Source organism: Fusarium redolens (assembly GCF_020744475.1).
Source record: "Fusarium redolens strain MPI-CAGE-AT-0023 chromosome Unknown BKA55scaffold_26, whole genome shotgun sequence".
Taxonomy (NCBI): domain Eukaryota; kingdom Fungi; phylum Ascomycota; class Sordariomycetes; order Hypocreales; family Nectriaceae; genus Fusarium; species Fusarium redolens.
The window spans coordinates 469,946-487,407 of record NW_025763689.1 but is presented as its reverse complement, the minus strand read 5'-3'; the positions used below and the strand labels follow the sequence as shown (position 1 = coordinate 487,407).

At 38.6% G+C, this 17,462-nt stretch overlaps 2 protein-coding genes across 2 annotated transcripts; both read left to right on the top strand.

Annotated features, from left to right (window-relative positions):
- Nucleotides 1-1,922: 1,922 nt before the first annotated feature.
- Nucleotides 1,923-2,767, top strand: BKA55DRAFT_717204 (uncharacterized protein; the record flags this gene model as incomplete). The annotated part of the gene is made up of 2 exons (XM_046200915.1): nucleotides 1,923-1,992; nucleotides 2,046-2,767. 2 exons carry the CDS (start codon nucleotides 1,923-1,925, stop codon nucleotides 2,765-2,767), a joined length of 792 nt encoding a protein of 263 aa, XP_046042488.1.
- Nucleotides 2,768-13,523: 10,756 nt separating this feature from the next.
- BKA55DRAFT_655775 (uncharacterized protein) lies at nucleotides 13,524-16,305 on the top strand (the record flags this gene model as incomplete). The annotated part of the gene is made up of 7 exons (XM_046197431.1): nucleotides 13,524-13,667; nucleotides 13,719-15,069; nucleotides 15,129-15,253; nucleotides 15,304-15,397; nucleotides 15,451-15,591; nucleotides 15,650-15,882; nucleotides 15,940-16,305. Exons 1-7 carry the CDS (start codon nucleotides 13,599-13,601, stop codon nucleotides 16,303-16,305), a joined length of 2,379 nt encoding a protein of 792 aa, XP_046042487.1. The 5' UTR covers nucleotides 13,524-13,598.
- Nucleotides 16,306-17,462: the final 1,157 nt, after the last annotated feature.

The following is a 17,462-nucleotide window of genomic DNA, read 5'->3' as shown; positions in this document are numbered from 1 at the left end:
ATCGTCATGAAGATGAGTCTTTTTGGTATAGCTGGTGGTTTTCTGATGAGGTCTCTATCGACCGTACAGACGGTGACTATACCAAGTGGTCATTTTACTCTGCTGTAAGTCTAGCCCCTTCTATTTCAGAAGCTTCTTTTGACAACACCACAGGGTGAGAGACTCCATCAAGATAAGGTGCAGCCCTGTAGACGGCCTGCCAGACATTCTCAGATGTTCTTTGGTGCAATTCACTATGATAAGCCGTCTAGGATCGTCCCTCTTGCCGGCGATCCTGAGTCTGAGAGGGGAGGCGTAACAGGAAGGATTATTCTATCCTGTTTACAGTCTTATCTTCCCGGACTGGTCGAGGAAGGAGAGACTTTTCAGCACGACAACGCCCGTACATATAAATGCCGGAAAGTTCAGAATTGGCTGCTGCCCTGGGCAAGAAGAACAGGAGTCTTTCTTGCTGACTGGCCGCCATACAGCCCTGATCTCAACCCCATTGAAAATCTATGGAAAGTCCTGAAGAAGAGGATATGCGATAGATATCCTGAAATTGCTGCTTATCCAAAGTCTGCAGCAGCTTTGGCCCGGCTGATTGAAGCTGCAGAGGAGCTTTGGTCGGAGGTCGAAGATGAAGTGGTCAAAAACGTGATAAAATCGATGCCCGACCGGTTGAACGCCTGTTACAACGCAAATGGCTATTATACCAAGTATTAAACTATATTTCTGGAATCTCCTTTTAAGTCTCTACAGATTGATATATATATTATCTAAATTGAAGAATTATTGCCCATGCAATTGCAATCCGAAATGGCAGTATGAGATCGAGGTAGTTGGGGTGGATCCGGAATGTGTCGGAACTTTTGCACGCCCACTGTAAGTAGTTCATACTGGGTCAATCTAGTTTAGTCTGATAAAAGATTAAAAAAAACATACAACACCGGGAATTCGCTGGTCGTCACCGACCCAACTACTAATCCAGCGCTTCGTAGCTTGACTATGGGAGAGCAGACGGGATCCCGTATTTTCTTCGAGCTGTGGTCGTATGTGCTGTGAAAAGGTGTTGTGCCGCAATATAACGTCATGCATATAATTAATCCGAAAGCATGGGCTTTAATCTTGTATCTCGTGATTAAAATAGAAAAGGGACATTTCTTCACCGCGTCACCCTGATACATGGGGAGTTGAAGTTTATCTATCATGCTCCAGTGTTCCACTCGCGCCTTTTAACTGCGGGCTTGTATAAACTGCGAAAGCTTGGTTTTAACTACCTTTATGCAGTCTATCCTATGGCGCCAAGAGTTTAACGTTGCCCGAATTCCAGCAGAATGTAGGAATAATATACAGAGAAGTAATACTGTCTACTTATTAGCAATTTTCAGCATTTAACTGCGTTGATCAAGCGTCAGCTGGTATTATTAATTGCTGGTAAGATGACATGTCTGCAGAGCTGGAAAATGACGCTGATGGCACCACGACACCGCCCGCTTCGGTCTTTACCATCATGAGGGGAGGCCGCCCTAGAAACATTGCTTTGGGTGCATATTCTTTGAGTGCAAGCAAACTTGCATACTGACACGTTTGACTTATCGTCCATCATTCCTGGCTTGGAACAAAGGCTTGTACAACAAGCATCGTGTGTCAGAAATGCAGGTTCGAAACCGTTGAATTACCCCCATCGTCAACCTCATATCTCCCTTCCCTTTGATAGCTCAGCAAACATGCATTGAAAGGCTTAAAGGAGCCTGAGTTCACCGCATTTTCGGTCTTTATACTGCAGTGAGACAAATGCAGATTCTCACAGCGCAGAGCTGCAACTGCATGCAGCAACTTCATCAAAGAGCTTTATTCTCAAATGGGCTATACAAACATCGCGCCGGTGTTTCCAACTCTGATCGTTTTCCACCCCATCTCAATAACTCATCACACTCAACATGTCTGCTCAGTTCAATGATCACGTCTTCATCAACCTGTCTCCACGCGACTTTCGTCCTGGTGGATCGGGTAAGTACCCCCTTCAATGCTGTTTCATGGAATTACTAACAATCTGGGTTTAGAGTCTTTTGAGTCCCTGGCTTCTCCTTTTGAAGAAGGATTCCCCCTCCCCCAGAGTGTTAACAGCTTTGACGGTCTTCAGACCATCAAAGCTGCCGAAGAAACTTGTGTCTCAGGACTTCCATACATGATGGACCTCCGCTCTCCTCTCGCTGATTATCAGTCATTCTTCCAATCCCAAATATCTTCACCCGACCATCAGCGCGACAAACACATGCCGGAACGTCGTCGATCCTCCATCATCAACGGGTTGCCCCAGACCCCTGGCTGGTGGCTAAGCCATACTGCCCCTGATGAAGACAAGTTTCCACGAGCTCCTTCTTCCCGCACAAGCTTAAACACCATGTCTACCTTCCAGTGGGCTAAGACTGGCACTCCCTCAGCAAACAGTGGCAACCCATATGAGAGCCTCTTCCATGAGCCCCGGGAACAAGCTTCAGTTATTCGACAAGTGATTGGCTCTCGCATGGTGTACCGAAATGACCAATCTGAGTACTTGGTTCACCGGTCTGATTATCCAGATCATAAATTCTCATGGGTCTCCAAGGACATCATTAGATCGGTGGCTATGAACAAAGTGAATGAGTTCAACTGCCAGCGTCGCTTGCCATGCTACAAGGGACCGCGAGGCGAGATGTTTACCCGCAAAAACGCACCTCATTGTTCGCCGGCAGATGAGGAGACTTGTGTCGGCTGCGCGCAATGCGGCCGGGGATGCAGTTGAGGTATCAGTGCCAGATGTTATCGTGGTTCATGTATTAATGAACTCTGAGCTTCCGGAGATAGAATTGGATAATAGCATTGTGATCTATTTTGTACTCTAATAATTCATTTCTTTTCACATTCAAGCTTGACCTGCAACAGTCACCTGGGCTTATCCATATGCGCAGGCCAAATGCCTCGGGTAATTGATTAACCTGGAAGACAGATTCTTCAGGCTTTCTCTTGCAGTCCTTATTATTGCATACATGAAAAGTGCATGCCAAATCTACATAGCAAAGTAAGAGATTACCTTTGGTCATGATCGGCCCGGAGGCCCTCGGAACTTCTGCTTTTGCGGTGCCATGGGTTTCAAATGTTATTTATAATAAACAAAGGAGGCTGCAGAGATGTGCGAATTGTTTAGCTACGATACTTCCATCTTCCAGCATACTTGTCCAACTGAATATGGAAAATGGCCTCAGTTTCTTGCTTATAAAGCCTTGTCTTGTTTCCATAGCCAAAGCCAACATTGTCTATTTCAACCGTGCAATGGCACTGATGGGTCTCTGGCCATGGTGCACAGCCTTGTATAAATATCAACGCATATCTTAGAGAAAGTAAGATCAATACTAAGATACTAGAGTCTAGTAATTTTAATAGAGTTTAACTTTATATCCTAGTTAAGGTTGTAATAATGGCATAAGTTTAACTGCATAATGGCATATAGAAAATAGAAAGAATAGTATAGAAAAGGAAAGAAGATATCTAATGAGAAAAACTCTTCATTCATTTGGTTATTCTCTGGTGTTGAGTAGCAACTCCTCACAGCCTGATTTTAAAGATGCCTTGTGTCAGCATTACAACTTATGCACGACATGTCGTCCCCTATGGCAGTATGGTTTCCGAATTTCCTCGAATGAAGGCTCATCCAGGACGCGCTGTCCGGTGCTCAGCTGTGGCTGGTGCCAAAGTCTACTTGCATGGCCAGGGCCGTGGCTGGTATAGCACGAGATGAGGCCTTCGGGCGGGTTATCGATGACTTGATCCAGTCATTTCTTGGCCTCTTCGATACTCGGGGGTTTGGTGATGGCCTTGCTGAAGTCGGGCCATTTGAACCCGTCTTCTTTTTATTCTGAGAAGCAGTGTCCCTGACCAGGGTCGCCCCGTTTGTATTTGAATGCAGCTTGTTGGCAGTCGGGGCCCTCTGTGTCGATGATGTCTTTGAAGGTTTCTATATTGAGGCGCGCGGGGCTGGGGATAATGAGTTTATTTTTGATGGATGATTGGGTCGTGAGTTTTTCCGGGGCGGGAACGAGGTTCTTGTCTTTTGTATAACGTGCTTGATAAGCGAGTGAGCCAGACAAGCGAGTGAGCCACATATCTTAACCTTCCAAATTAAATTCGCAATAAAAACACCACAATCTATCTGATCAATTAAAATTAATTGTTATACTATTCCCTATTGACCTCAATTGCCTCCTGACAGGTCCTTGCATTATGCCCGGTCTTTCCGCAAATACTACACTGCCGAACCTTTGCTCCTTGTGACCTTCCGCGACCACCTCTCGAGGATTCAGCTGTTAGCTGCGCATCAATATCTATCTGATCAATTGCTTGTAATGCTTCCCCTATAGTTAAAGGCCCTTCTTTCTGTACCTTAGTCCTTTTTCCCCTCCGGCGTCGCCCTACTGTCTTATTCTCTTGTTCAAGTTGTCGAACCCTATCATCTAGTAAGACCATCTTATGCATAAGAACAGTTGTTGCCTTCTCAAAATGCTTTACGGCTTCAATTATTGACTCAGGGGAGCTGCTCTTATGATTTCTGATCCTTCCTTGCAGATACTTAGAATGCGATTGGGCCTCTAGCACTGTCTTTGGGGTCCTTGCAGTCCAAGGGGTCGATGGTATTATGACCTCTACGGGAGGCGTCGGAGTCCGTAGCTGCACATCAAGCTTCGAGATGACATTTTCTGGGTTAAAGGGAGCAAGCCCAGCTCCTCTGAAACCTCCCTTGATATTGCTTTCTGTAATAGCAGCTTGGTGGGCGGCGTAAAAGGCAGGAAAGAACTCAGTCTTCTTAATATAGGTTATATTGCATCTGATCAGATGCTCTATTTCTCGACCATATGCCTTTTTCAGCGGCCCAAAGCACCCTACGTCAAGAGGCTGAAGTAGATGAGAGGCATGAGCAGGCATACAGAGCGTGATAATCTTGTTCTCTTTGCAATATTTCTCGAATTCGACGGAGTGGTGACTTTCGTGACCATCAAGGATCAAGAGGCGATAGCGACTGTTCGTTCGCTTAGCTGTAGCCCGATCAAAGTGCTTTAGCCACTCGAGACCCAGCTTATTATTAGTCCATCCATTTTCGCTCAATGCAATAACCCAATCGCCGGGGAGGTCGCATTCTTGGTACCAATTGGCAAGGTGATCCTTGCCTGCACCAATGATAAACGGCGGGATCGATTGACCGTCCGCATTGATCCCCTCGATCACAGTAATCCATTCGCGGTTTCCAGGCTGTACTTGCTTTGGTCTTCCTTGCCTGTAAGAGCTTGTGACGACTGTTCCGGGCTCAATTACGCCCATCATAAAGCCGGTCTCATCAAAGTTCCAGATATCATCTGATCGGATACCGTATTTCGCGATTGTATTCTCTACAAGCCGAAACCAGCCACGAATAATAGTCGGATCTTCGCATTTAGCTCTCTGATAGTCATACCTCCGAGATAGACGTGTCTTTAGCTCTGGTTGTCGCTTGACGAAGTTATAAGCCCAGCGCTTGCCGACGTATGGCGCGTTGCGGTTGGCAAGTATAGAATTAGCTATATCTTCCACATATGATAGTCGCGAGGGAAAACCTCGCAAATCTAGGTCTAAAATGAATTGGACTACTATCTGCTCTTCCTGATCAGATAGTTTCCGTGACTTTGTGGGAGTATCACGCGTTGAAAGAATGCCATGCTGGCGGCGACCTAAGGTACTACGGTTGACATTGTAGATATTTGCCGCCCGTCGGACTGTAAGTTTAGGGTTATCTTGAAGGGCCTGAAGGGCAAGAAGGATTCTAGCTTCATTTGAGGACTGTGGCATATTTGTTGGTTGAGATATAGCTGATTGAATTATAATGTTGTAAGGTGAGGGATTTTTGGCTCACTTGCTTGTCTGGCTCACTCGCTTATCATACACGTTAGGACCAAATCAATCTCATTATGTAACCAAGGTCTAATCATAAACCAGCGCCCTACCCCGCAGCTAGTGACTTGGGCAAATTTAACTCTACCCCTAGTAAAATATTAAGTCTACCCTATATAGTAAAACAGAAAACAAATCAATTATATAGAGTACTAGAATTAATTTTATTATATAAGACTTAAGAAGAATCGTTAATACATGATATGTTCCTGCTACTGTGGCTTGTAAGTAAATACGTGGCGATTCGGTGATGGTTTTTACCTACCTCTTGGGTTTATCCATTGGTGCTTTGCAGCGTAGTGTTTTGTATTTTTCGGACGTGACGGACAATATAGCCGCAAGCACGACATTTCAAACCGTCTGATTTTAATAACGCAAAATACAGAATAGGTTCAATCGTATCCGTTAGGTACCTTAAATCATGCAGTTTATCCTAATTATAGATAATATTTAGGATCTAGTTTACCTTCTCTACCAGTTCCTTTTAATGCTCTGGCTATATATTGCAATATCGTGTTTTCAAATGCATAGCAACTTTATTAGCTAAAGAGGCAAACCTACAAACCTGGTACACGAGAAGGCGGTATATAGAGAGAAGAACGTAGGGATAAGTTGCACTGCATGGTTCAGATTGCAAATTTAAAGCCGTCATAGTGATCGTCATACTGACTTTGTTACCGATAACAAGATCTGAACGATTGATCTTCGATCAATAATGAAACCAATTAGAGTATGCTACCCCCATAGCACTTTACGCGACAGGACGCGTCGCGTTCTGTGGCAACCCCCTGGCAAACCCCTAACACTCTCCTTCCTGTATACAGGATAAAGTCAAATCAACTCTACATCCTGGCAATGATATCAACCCTACTAGGTTTAAGGTAGGTCAATAAAATCAACTCTACTAGAATTGATTTGTCATTAGTTACTAGAGGGCTTCCATCTGGTGGCAGCTCCATGTTCTCATCTCTCGGATCTTGTAGTGCTTGGGGGCGCCATCCTGATGGCGAGATCGATTCGGCAAACGTGATCAATTCTTGCAGCGGCTGTCCGACAGTCTTATGGCAATTGCGATAGCGACGCTCTACCTAAGCCGGTTCGGGCTTAATAGCTGCCTCACAGACCAGACAAAGCCGAGCGTTGAGCTGGTTTTAATCTGTATTATAAGAATATAAAAATAATTAAATATAAAAAAGTTTAATATAGCTATTATAATTTAATTATCTACTATCTTATAGTTTAATATTATATATTATTACCTATTATAAATCTTTAAAATAAATATATTTCTAGCCTTTAATATTAACTTTTATATCCTAATATTTATATTAATTATAGTAATATTATATATTTAACTTATTAATAAATAAGAACTTATAGTAATTATAGTTAAATTTACTAAGCTTTAGGAGTTATAATATAGCCTTATTACTATTCTTTAAAACTACTACCTTAATTAGATCTTAGAATCCTTACTTATTATAAAAAGATAGTATCCCCTTAAGCTTATTTCCTAGGTACTTATATATATTTTAAAGGTAAGTTTTAATACCTCTGCTAGGTTAAATAATATATTTATAAAAAAGGCAAATTAAAATCTAAGGCTTATTAAGTATATAAAAAACTCCTTTTATAAATATAAAATATTTACTTTTATTATATATACCTTAAAGTAGGATTTTATTATATATTACTAGTAAGACTTAATCTTACCTATCTTATTAACTCTCTATTAATAAAAACTATAAATTTTACTTACTTAAAGTTATTAATAGCTTATTATCTTTTTATCTTTTTACTAAATATGGTTTATCTATTAGAAGTATATAATATATAATAACCTTTATAATAGCTTACTTCTTACTAATTAAAAATAACTTTAAGGAAGGTAATTCTTTAAGTATTAAAGGTATATTCTTACTTAACTAATATAGAAATTTATACTAATATATTAAAGCCTACTTATAGTATTATAAAAGTAATAGCTAAAGTCTAGATAGGTATACTTTATTAAGTTTATATATAATCCTATACTAAAGCAGCTAGTGCCTGCTTTACCAAGTAAGTATAGTATTAATATTAACATTATCGCTGTAATTATTATGCCTATTAAATAGGGTATATACCTTGTAAATATGTTTCTTAGTAACTGCTATAACTAGCTGGCGATATATATATATATATATATTAGTCTTTTATTTTAAAGCGGCCTTTGCTATAATATCTATTAAACAAGATATAGGCTAAGGCCTCTTAGTATTTTAGAATAGTAAGTATATCTAAAGGCACTACTAAACTCTCCTATTAGTATTAAGCTGCTTGCAGTATATTAGATTAGTTATATATTAAATATAAATAAGGTATTTAAATAAAACATAACTTAATCTAACTAAAAGGAATTATAATATATAGAACTTGCAGTTTATTAATTACTTTGCTTTATAATAATAGATAATATATACTATATAGCTTTCCTATATGTAAATACTATAGTATATATTTAGACTATTCTTATACTTAAGGCTAAGAAGTTCTCTGATTTATAGAGTGTGGCTATAGGCAGTATAAAGACTACCTGCAAGGTGCTTTTTTATCTTACTAACTTGTTTTAAATATATTATTATAGTATGCTATATTTATATTTTATTTCTAGCTAGTTTATATCTCCTTATAATATAGGTATAAACTAATAATTTTAAATATATTAACTTAAGACTATTTTTAATATATTTAATAAAGCTATAATTACTTTATAAATTAGTAATATTATCTTTAACTTTTATTAAATTAATATTTAAGTATATATTAAATATTAATTAATTATATAGTACTTTTACTTATATAATAAAATAGTCTAAGAGTTTATAAAAGTTATTTATTATTACTTAAAGTATAGTATAAAATACTATTTCTTATTATTACTTTAGTAGAAAAGTATATATAGTAATTTAATATATATAATATTATATTTAAAATCTTAAAGGCTTATTAGCTCTGCTAATAGGTATTATAAGCCTAAAATTATATACTTAGCTTAGATTTTATTAAAATACTTAAAATATCTAGCTTCTAATTATTATAAAATACTAATAAATTTATATTTATATAAAGGCAATACTTACTGTAGAAATAATATATATTATATATAAATTATTATTAATAGTTTTAAGTAATATTATTAGGCTAATTAAAATCTCGAATAATTTGCAGAAATTCTAGGGATATTACTAAAATATATAAGTAATATAGAGCTTAGCTACTTATTAAGAAAACTTTTAATATTAAGTATAATATATAGTTAAAATAAGGGTTTAAAGAATTAATTAAATATAAATATAATAAAGTCTTTTATTTTATTTAAAAATAAATCTTAATAAGTTCTAGCTATATACCTATTAGTATTATTATTATAATATCTAAAGTTATTATAGTTATCTTTATTATTTTTATTTTTATTTTTAAGCTCTTAAGCTTTAATATTTTTATTATTTATCTTACTATTCTTAGTGTATCTTTTCTTATTTAATCCTTTATAAGCTTAAATATTAAGAAAAACATTAGTAAATTAGCTGCCTATAAAACTAAAGTATATTCTTATTAAGGGACTTCTTTATCTTTTTATAACTAGCTAAATCCCCTTTAATATATTAAGATAATTCTAAATATTATATCTTTATATTTTATCTAGCTATATAAAGATCTTAGGCTTTATCTTTATATTTATTATTTCTTATTTAAAGTTACCTAGTATTTAATATATTTATAAAATAAAAGCTAAGAATTACTTTTAAGTCCTTTAATATCTAATTTTATTACTTCTCTTTATTATAAAATTAAAAGTAATCTCTTAATAGCTCTAAAGCTCTAAGTTAAGTAATTAATAAAGAATATTATAATTAGTATAGTAAACTATATCCTTATAATAGTCTATCTCTAAGTTAAGTACTCTTATAATATATAAGATCTTCTGTTTATCCTCTCTTAGGCTAATAAGATTTGGCGCCCCTTTTAAATTGCCCTATCCTAAGGTATAGTCTGCGTAGAGGGAATAGCAATTAGGTAGTCTAATTAGTGCTTGTAAAATATCTTATTAGGACCCTTTATAGATAGAAGGCTATTGTGTTCTATCTAGCTACAGGCTTATAGCAGTAAATATATTAGTTCCTATATTATTAATAGTTGCCTGGGGTTTACTTAAAGCCTCTTAATACCTGGCTTCCTAATTTATAACTTGTTATAGATAGGTAGATATCTGAAATATAAGAATATAGGGCGTTCCTTGCGGTTTCTTAGTACTTAGCTTTATTTCTTTAGTTATTTAAGATTTAATTCTCTTATTACCTTAAATAACTTATTTCCTAGCTTATTAAAAAATAATTATTAATAATAAATTCCTATTTTTTATAAATTATTATTCCTTTCTTTATTTATTATAATAGCTAGGTAGTATTTATTTTTAAGTTTTATATTTTAATTATACTTAGACTTAAAATATTTTTAAAGTTATTTTAACTTTATATTTATATATAAGTAATTAAACTAAGATAATATACTTTATTTTAAGGTAAACTTATATTAAATACCTCTTATATCTAATAGATTTAAAGCTATAATTAATAATATATTACTAGGCTTAGGTAGTAAATTAATATAAGCCTTTAGTTAACCCTTAAAGATATTATACTTAAATACCTACTATTATATAAGCCTAATCTCTTAAATATTAAGATTATATAAAGTATTATAAAGATATAACTTTATTTATTTTTATATAATTCTAATTTAATATATATAATAATAAAAAAGCTAGAGTTCTAACTTATATATAAAGTACTTTATTATAAATAAATTTAATAAAATTAAAGTCTTAACTTAACCTTTATATATTATAAGCTAGTATATAATATTAATACCTTCCTTAAATACCTTTATTTTATATTAATAATCTAAGTTAAATATAACTTAAATATAATAAAATATATAGTTATAGGTATTATTAAACTTTATAAGTTAAAAATATTTTTTAATTTACTATAATAAATTAGTTTATATTTATAAACCTTATTACTTAATAATTATAAAAAAAATAACCTTAAAGTAAATTTATTATATAGTTATTAATATTATAGGTTTATATATTAATCTTAATATTAATTAATTTATAAGTTTTTCTTTTATATTCTTACTTATTTTAATTATTATATTACTTATATCTTCTTAATATTATAAAATTTCTTATATAAATTTAAATAAAATCGCGCAGCCCAGACTATTATATACTTGGGTGTCTGCCTAGGCATTGTTAAAAAGATTTCAGTGCTAGCTTTAACTGCATGTTGGTTGAATTGAGTGTTTTTTTCAGATCCTTGGCTGCCTAACTAAGATAGGAATCTCCCGAGTCGGCGTGGACGGGAGTATGCGTGTGGAGTGTCAGAACTGGCGTGTGAAAAGGGGTGGGGGCCGAGACAAGGGGCAAAGACGTGGGTAGAAATGGATACCCATAGTCCCTGTTTATCTAACTAGCTGTGCCTGAGCAGGGGAGCACACCCCCGGAGCACCGGGCCGCTCACCACTATCAGATGGGTCAGGGGGAGAAAAGGAGCATTATCCTCCGACACCCGCTTCTGGAAGGAACGGGGACTTGTACACATTGGGTGATACAGCAATCTCAGGTGAAGAAAGCGCATCGACACTAGGCTCACTGAACATAGGGCAAAAGTATAACGGTACAAGCCAACAAACTCGAAATGCTGGTGTTTTGTAAATGTTGTTTGGCTTTTGTAAAATAAAGGATAATAAGTTTGTTTAGGATAGAGGAGTCTATTTTGTTGCGGATTAATAGTAAGCATTCTAGGATAGCTTATAGATAATATATAAATAAGGGCCTAGTCTTTATTATCTAAAATTGGCAAGGCTTATTTTATTTAATATTAACCCCTATAAGGGCATACCTTATTTTAATTTCTTTTAAAGTGCCTAATATAGTATTTAAACCTAAAGTATATTAAATTTATTATATTAAATTATGTTTATTAAATTAAATAGAATTTATAATAACTTAATTTTTTATTATCTTATAACTTAATATTTTTAAACCTTTAATTTAATTTTTCCTTTTTTCTCTTAATTTAAATTATTAATAACTTATTTTTACTTAAAATTATAATTATAATTAAAATAATAATATTATTTATATTTAATTTCCTTTTAACTTTTTAATATATTACTTTTATTAATACTATTTAGTATTATTAGCTATATAATTTTATAACTAAAGGCAGCTAATTATATAAGATCTCTTTTATCTTTTACTTTAGGGTTATTGTTAATAGATTTAACTTCCTAATATATAATACTATAATTACTTAGGTAATTTATAAAAGCCTTCTTAATATTATTAATTAAGGGATTAAGCCTTAAATTATAAGCCTTATTTAAAGGCTATAGGCTATATTATTCTAAATATATTAATATAGCTATTATATTATTAGTATGAGGGATTAAAAAATAGCTAAATTAAATAATATATTAGTAAGTATATTATTTAGCTTCTTTATAACAGGCTTTTAGCTAACCTTAAAGTAAAAGTATAATAATAGAAGCTTACCTTTTAGATAGGTTATAGGAAGAAGGTTATAAGGCTATTTGTACAAAGGTAGATTTTTAGTTAGTATTTATACTATTTAATTAAGGTAGTAATTATATTATTTATGCAGTTAAAGCTTATATTAATTAATAACTATTAGTATAATAACCTAAATAGAGGTAAAATTATTTAAGTTTTTAATTAAAAAGGTAAAAACTAAATACTATTTCTAATAGTTAATAGCTAGAGAAAGAACAAATAAATATATAAATTTAAATATATATATTAAATATAATATTTTTAATTTATAAAAATTAAAGTATTTAATATTATTACTTTTTTTATTTTATAGAGTTATGTTTATTTTTTATTTTTATTTATTTCCCCTTATATTAGTATTTAAAAAGTTAATTAATATTAAAATTAATTTTATAATTTTAAGCATTTTAAGCTAAATAGCCTTTATTAATAAGTATTTTTATTAATATATATTATTATTTTATTTGAAAATATAATTAATTTTTTAATAAAGAAATTAAAGTATTTTATACCTTTAGAGATATTTAAAATTATCTTAGTTATAAGTTAATTAAAGTAAATAATAGGCTTAAAAAGCTTATTTTAGGTAAATATAAAAGTAATTAACATATTACCCAAAGTGTGTTTTAAGCTATATTATTTAGAGTTAGTTCTACCTATGAGCTAATACAAACTGCAGACCTTACCTCGTGGCACCCAAACACAGCATCGGTCCTCGGCCATTTTTCTTAGCTGGTCATGGCTCTCATTGGTATATAAATGCGGCTTCTGCTGTGTTTTCGAGATCACGATCACGGAGGTTCTACCCACGGCCTTCACCAATCGTCGACTGGGGATTCGTCATCATGGTTTCCTACCGCTCTTCATGGCTTCTGGCCCTAGCGCCTCGTGAGTCTGAACATGTTCCCCTTCGACAGCTTTAGAGTGCTGACCTTAAGAAGTTACCCAGTATGTGTCTGCTCAGCAATCAGCACCCGCGGCTTACACCGATCCAGACACTGGGATCGTGTTCGACACATGGACCGCCCCAAGTATGACTTTCGGCTTCAGTTTCCCCGGAAATGGACAGACCACAAACGCCAATGAGTTCATTGGATACCTCGTAAGGCAATATTTAAAAACAACGGCTTTTCTTTTCTGACCATGTAAACAGAATTGCGCCACTCCCAACGGGGAGGGCACCGGATGGTGCGGTCTCTCCTACGGCGGACCCATGACAAACTCGCTCTTGGTCTTTGCCTACCCTCACGATGGTAATATCCTTACCACCTTCCTTTGGGCTAACGCCCAGGTCGAGCCTGGCCCGTACGAGGGCGAGGCTACTCTGACCCAGATCTCTTCCAGCATCACTGAGGATGGCTTTACTCTTATCTACCGCTGCCAGGGATGCACTTCCTGGTCACAAGACGGAAACTCTGGCCAATTGGCGACAACCTCTCCAGTCGCCGTTCTCGGTTGGGCCCACAGCACCACGAATGTGATAAACCCTGAGTGCCCCCGTGAGGCTCAGATGGTCCAGCACGAAACCCAGAGCATCTTCGGTGGCCAACTTACTGGCAACGCTTTCAATAATGAGTACGATAAGTGGGCTGAGCTCGCCACTAAGGTTGTCGATGGCAACTGCGACGGCAGTGGTGAGGAGCCCACTTCCACCGCCACCGGTGAGCCTACCACCACCGCTGCACCACCCACCGGTATCCCCGTCCCTGACGATACGTACGATTACGTTGTTGTCGGCGGTGGTGCTGGTGGTCTCCCCGTTGCCGACCGTCTCAGCGAGGTTGGCAAAAAGGTCCTTCTCATCGAGAAGGGACCTCCATCCTCTGGCCGTTGGGGCGGTAACCGTAAGCCAGACTGGCTTGAAGGCACCAACCTGACTCGCTTCGACGTTCCCGGTCTATGCAACGAGATCTGGGCCGACTCTTCCGGCATTGCCTGCCCCGATACCGATCAGATGGCCGGTTGTGTTCTCGGTGGAGGCACCGCCATCAACGCTGGTCTGTGGTGGCGTCCCAACCCAGAAGATTGGGACTTCAACTTCCCCGATGGCTGGAAGGCCAAAGATATGGCCAAGTACGAGGAGCGTGTCTTCGGTCGCATTCCTGGTACACGTTTCCCATCTATGGATGGCAAGCTATACCTCGACCAGGGCTTCAAGGTTATCGCTAGAGCAATCGACCAGGCCGGTTGGGATGAAGTGAACGCTCTTGAGGAGCCGGCCGCGAAGAACCGTACTTATACCCACCCGCCCTTCATGTTCTCCGGAGGTGAACGCGGGGGCCCCCTTGCTACCTATCTCGTCTCTGCCAACACGCGGAACAACTTCAAGTACTGGACCAACACCCAGGTCAGGCGTGTCGTTCGCTCCGGTGGTCACGTTACCGGCCTTGAGGTCGAGCCCTTCGCTGGCGCCGGTTATGTCGGTACCGTCAAGCTCACTCCCGAGACTGGTCGCGTCGTTCTTGCGGCTGGCACTTTTGGTAGTGCTAAAATTCTCCTTCGCAGTGAGTCTTGTATTATCCGCACGCTGTCAGAGTTTGTTGGTTCTAATCATGCTTCATAGGTGGTATTGGCCCAGATGACCAGCTTAACATCGTCGCCAACTCTAGCCGCGATGGTGGCTCCATGATCGCTAAGGATCAGTGGATCAACCTTCCTGTCGGCTACAATCTCGAGGACCATACCAATGTAAGTGCATATGGCAGAGTCATCAGATTGTCAGGCTAACAGTATGGTAGACCGACACAGTTATCAAGCACCCCGACGTTGTGTTCTACGACTTCTACAAGGCCTACGATGACCCTATCCCAGCTGATGAGGAGACGTACCTGGGTCAGTGTGCACGATCATCTGCAACTCAGCTGTCAAGACTAACTTGGAGGTAGATGAGCGCTTCGGCATTCTCGCCCAAGCTGCCCCTAACATTGGCCCGGTCATCTTTGACGAGATTTCTGGTGCTGATGGCCGCGTCCGCTCCATGCAGTGGACCGCTCGCGTTGAGCCCAGTCTCGGCGAGACTAGCAACAGTAAGTGCCACTTGACAATCGGTGCAATATATCAGACCAGACCTAACTCGTGAATCAGAGTCCATCACCATTAGCCAGTACCTTGGCCGTGGTGCCAAGTCACGTGGCCGCATGACCATCACCAGTGCCCTCAACACCGTCGTCTCTGGTAACCCCTACCTCAATGACGCAGAAGACAAGAGGGCTGTTGTGACTGCCCTTGACAACCTTCGTGAAGCTCTTTCTGGCGTGGAGGGTCTGGAGTGGCTCCAACCTGCTCCTAATGTCACCTCGCAGCAATACGTCGACGATGTAAGTGGTTCATGAATCTTTGAGGATGTTCACGGCCTGGTCTAATGGTACATACAGATGGTCGTCTCGTGGAGCAACCGCCGTGCCAATCACTGGATTGGAACCAACAAGCTCGGCAAGGATGACGGTCGCCAAGGCGGTACTGCCGTCGTTGACCTTAACACCAAGGTCTATGGCACTGACAACCTCTTCATCACCGACGCCTCCATCTTCCCAGGCATGGTCACCACTAACCCCAGTGCCTACTTCGTCACCGCCGCCGAAAGGGCCAGTAACGCTATCCTAGCCCTTCCCGTCTCCAAGGCACAGGGGCAGTACCAGCAGTGCGGTGGCATTGAGTGGACTGGGAGCATGCAGTGTGGCAAGGGCTTCCACTGCAAGACGCTCAACCCCTACTACGCTCAGTGCTACCCCGATGCCTAAATTATGAAGTTGGTAGGGACTGCATTGCATTAGGCAAATCACTTCATGTATATACTTTCATCACAGTCCTGACATCTTGATACACAATGGCAGGTCCTCGACTAGTGACATCGATTGCGAATCCTCTTTGTCTTCGTGGCATTCACTCTATCATCCCCGTGATTAGTCGACATAGGTTGTGCGCTTCAGTAGTCCTTTGTCAGGCGCGGTAATATCTATTCGCACATGGGCCACGAAGTATATTCGCCCTTCCCTTCCTTCAGATTCAATGACTTGTCTCCGCAACCTACCGTGGCGCTATCCTTTGTCGCAATTAGGATACTGGCGCCACCCTTACCCAGCACCTCATTTCGGTCTAGACCTCGGCTTCAGGACCTGGTCACCTGCGGTTCGTCCAAAGGTTACGCTAAATATGCTTAGAAACAAACATACCAAGTAACCTAAGACGGTTATTGCTAGCCGACAATCGAGTATCGAGATTGGAGGGTTACGGTGCTATAGAGCACAGCCACGAGTCATCATCCAGCCAACAGCGTAAGAAACATCAGACACCAATATTACTTTAGCCAGCACTCCTTCAATACAACTCATAATGGTAGATGCATAACCCTGATGAGGGGACAGTCGCACGCTTGGTGGAGCCTCGGAGGCTGCTCGCCCGCGTTCGGCAGTCTCTTTTCGGCAGCCATCGGAGGCACGATTTGCGATGCCGATTGCCCAAAAAGGATGTCATCTAGACTCAGATGCCATATTATGACTTTGCTCTGCACGTAAGAGGCGTCAGAAACGCAGTGGGAGTGGTTAAGAGTTGATGCAGTGTGGCTACAGATAGTACGTTAATCCGGGGGGTGCCGGGCAATTTCCAGTGATCGCGGCTAAAGTCAGAACATCCAAACCATCCACGGTCTGGACTGTTCTGAGTGTTTCTGATAGAGTCTTTTTCCTTTACAGAGGACCTTGGACGTTTAGTAGAAGGAAGAAGGGATTCCGAGGCTTGTTCTGGACAAGCGAAGCGGAGAACTGCAGGCAAGGAGGCCCGGCAGCCGAGGCGAGAGACCATGGTTGGCTCTGCGAGACATGCATTTGCTCGCCTACGATGCTGTAATGTCTCTGGAAGAATACATCAGTGGCTTTGGGTCATGAGTCGTGTGCGCCAA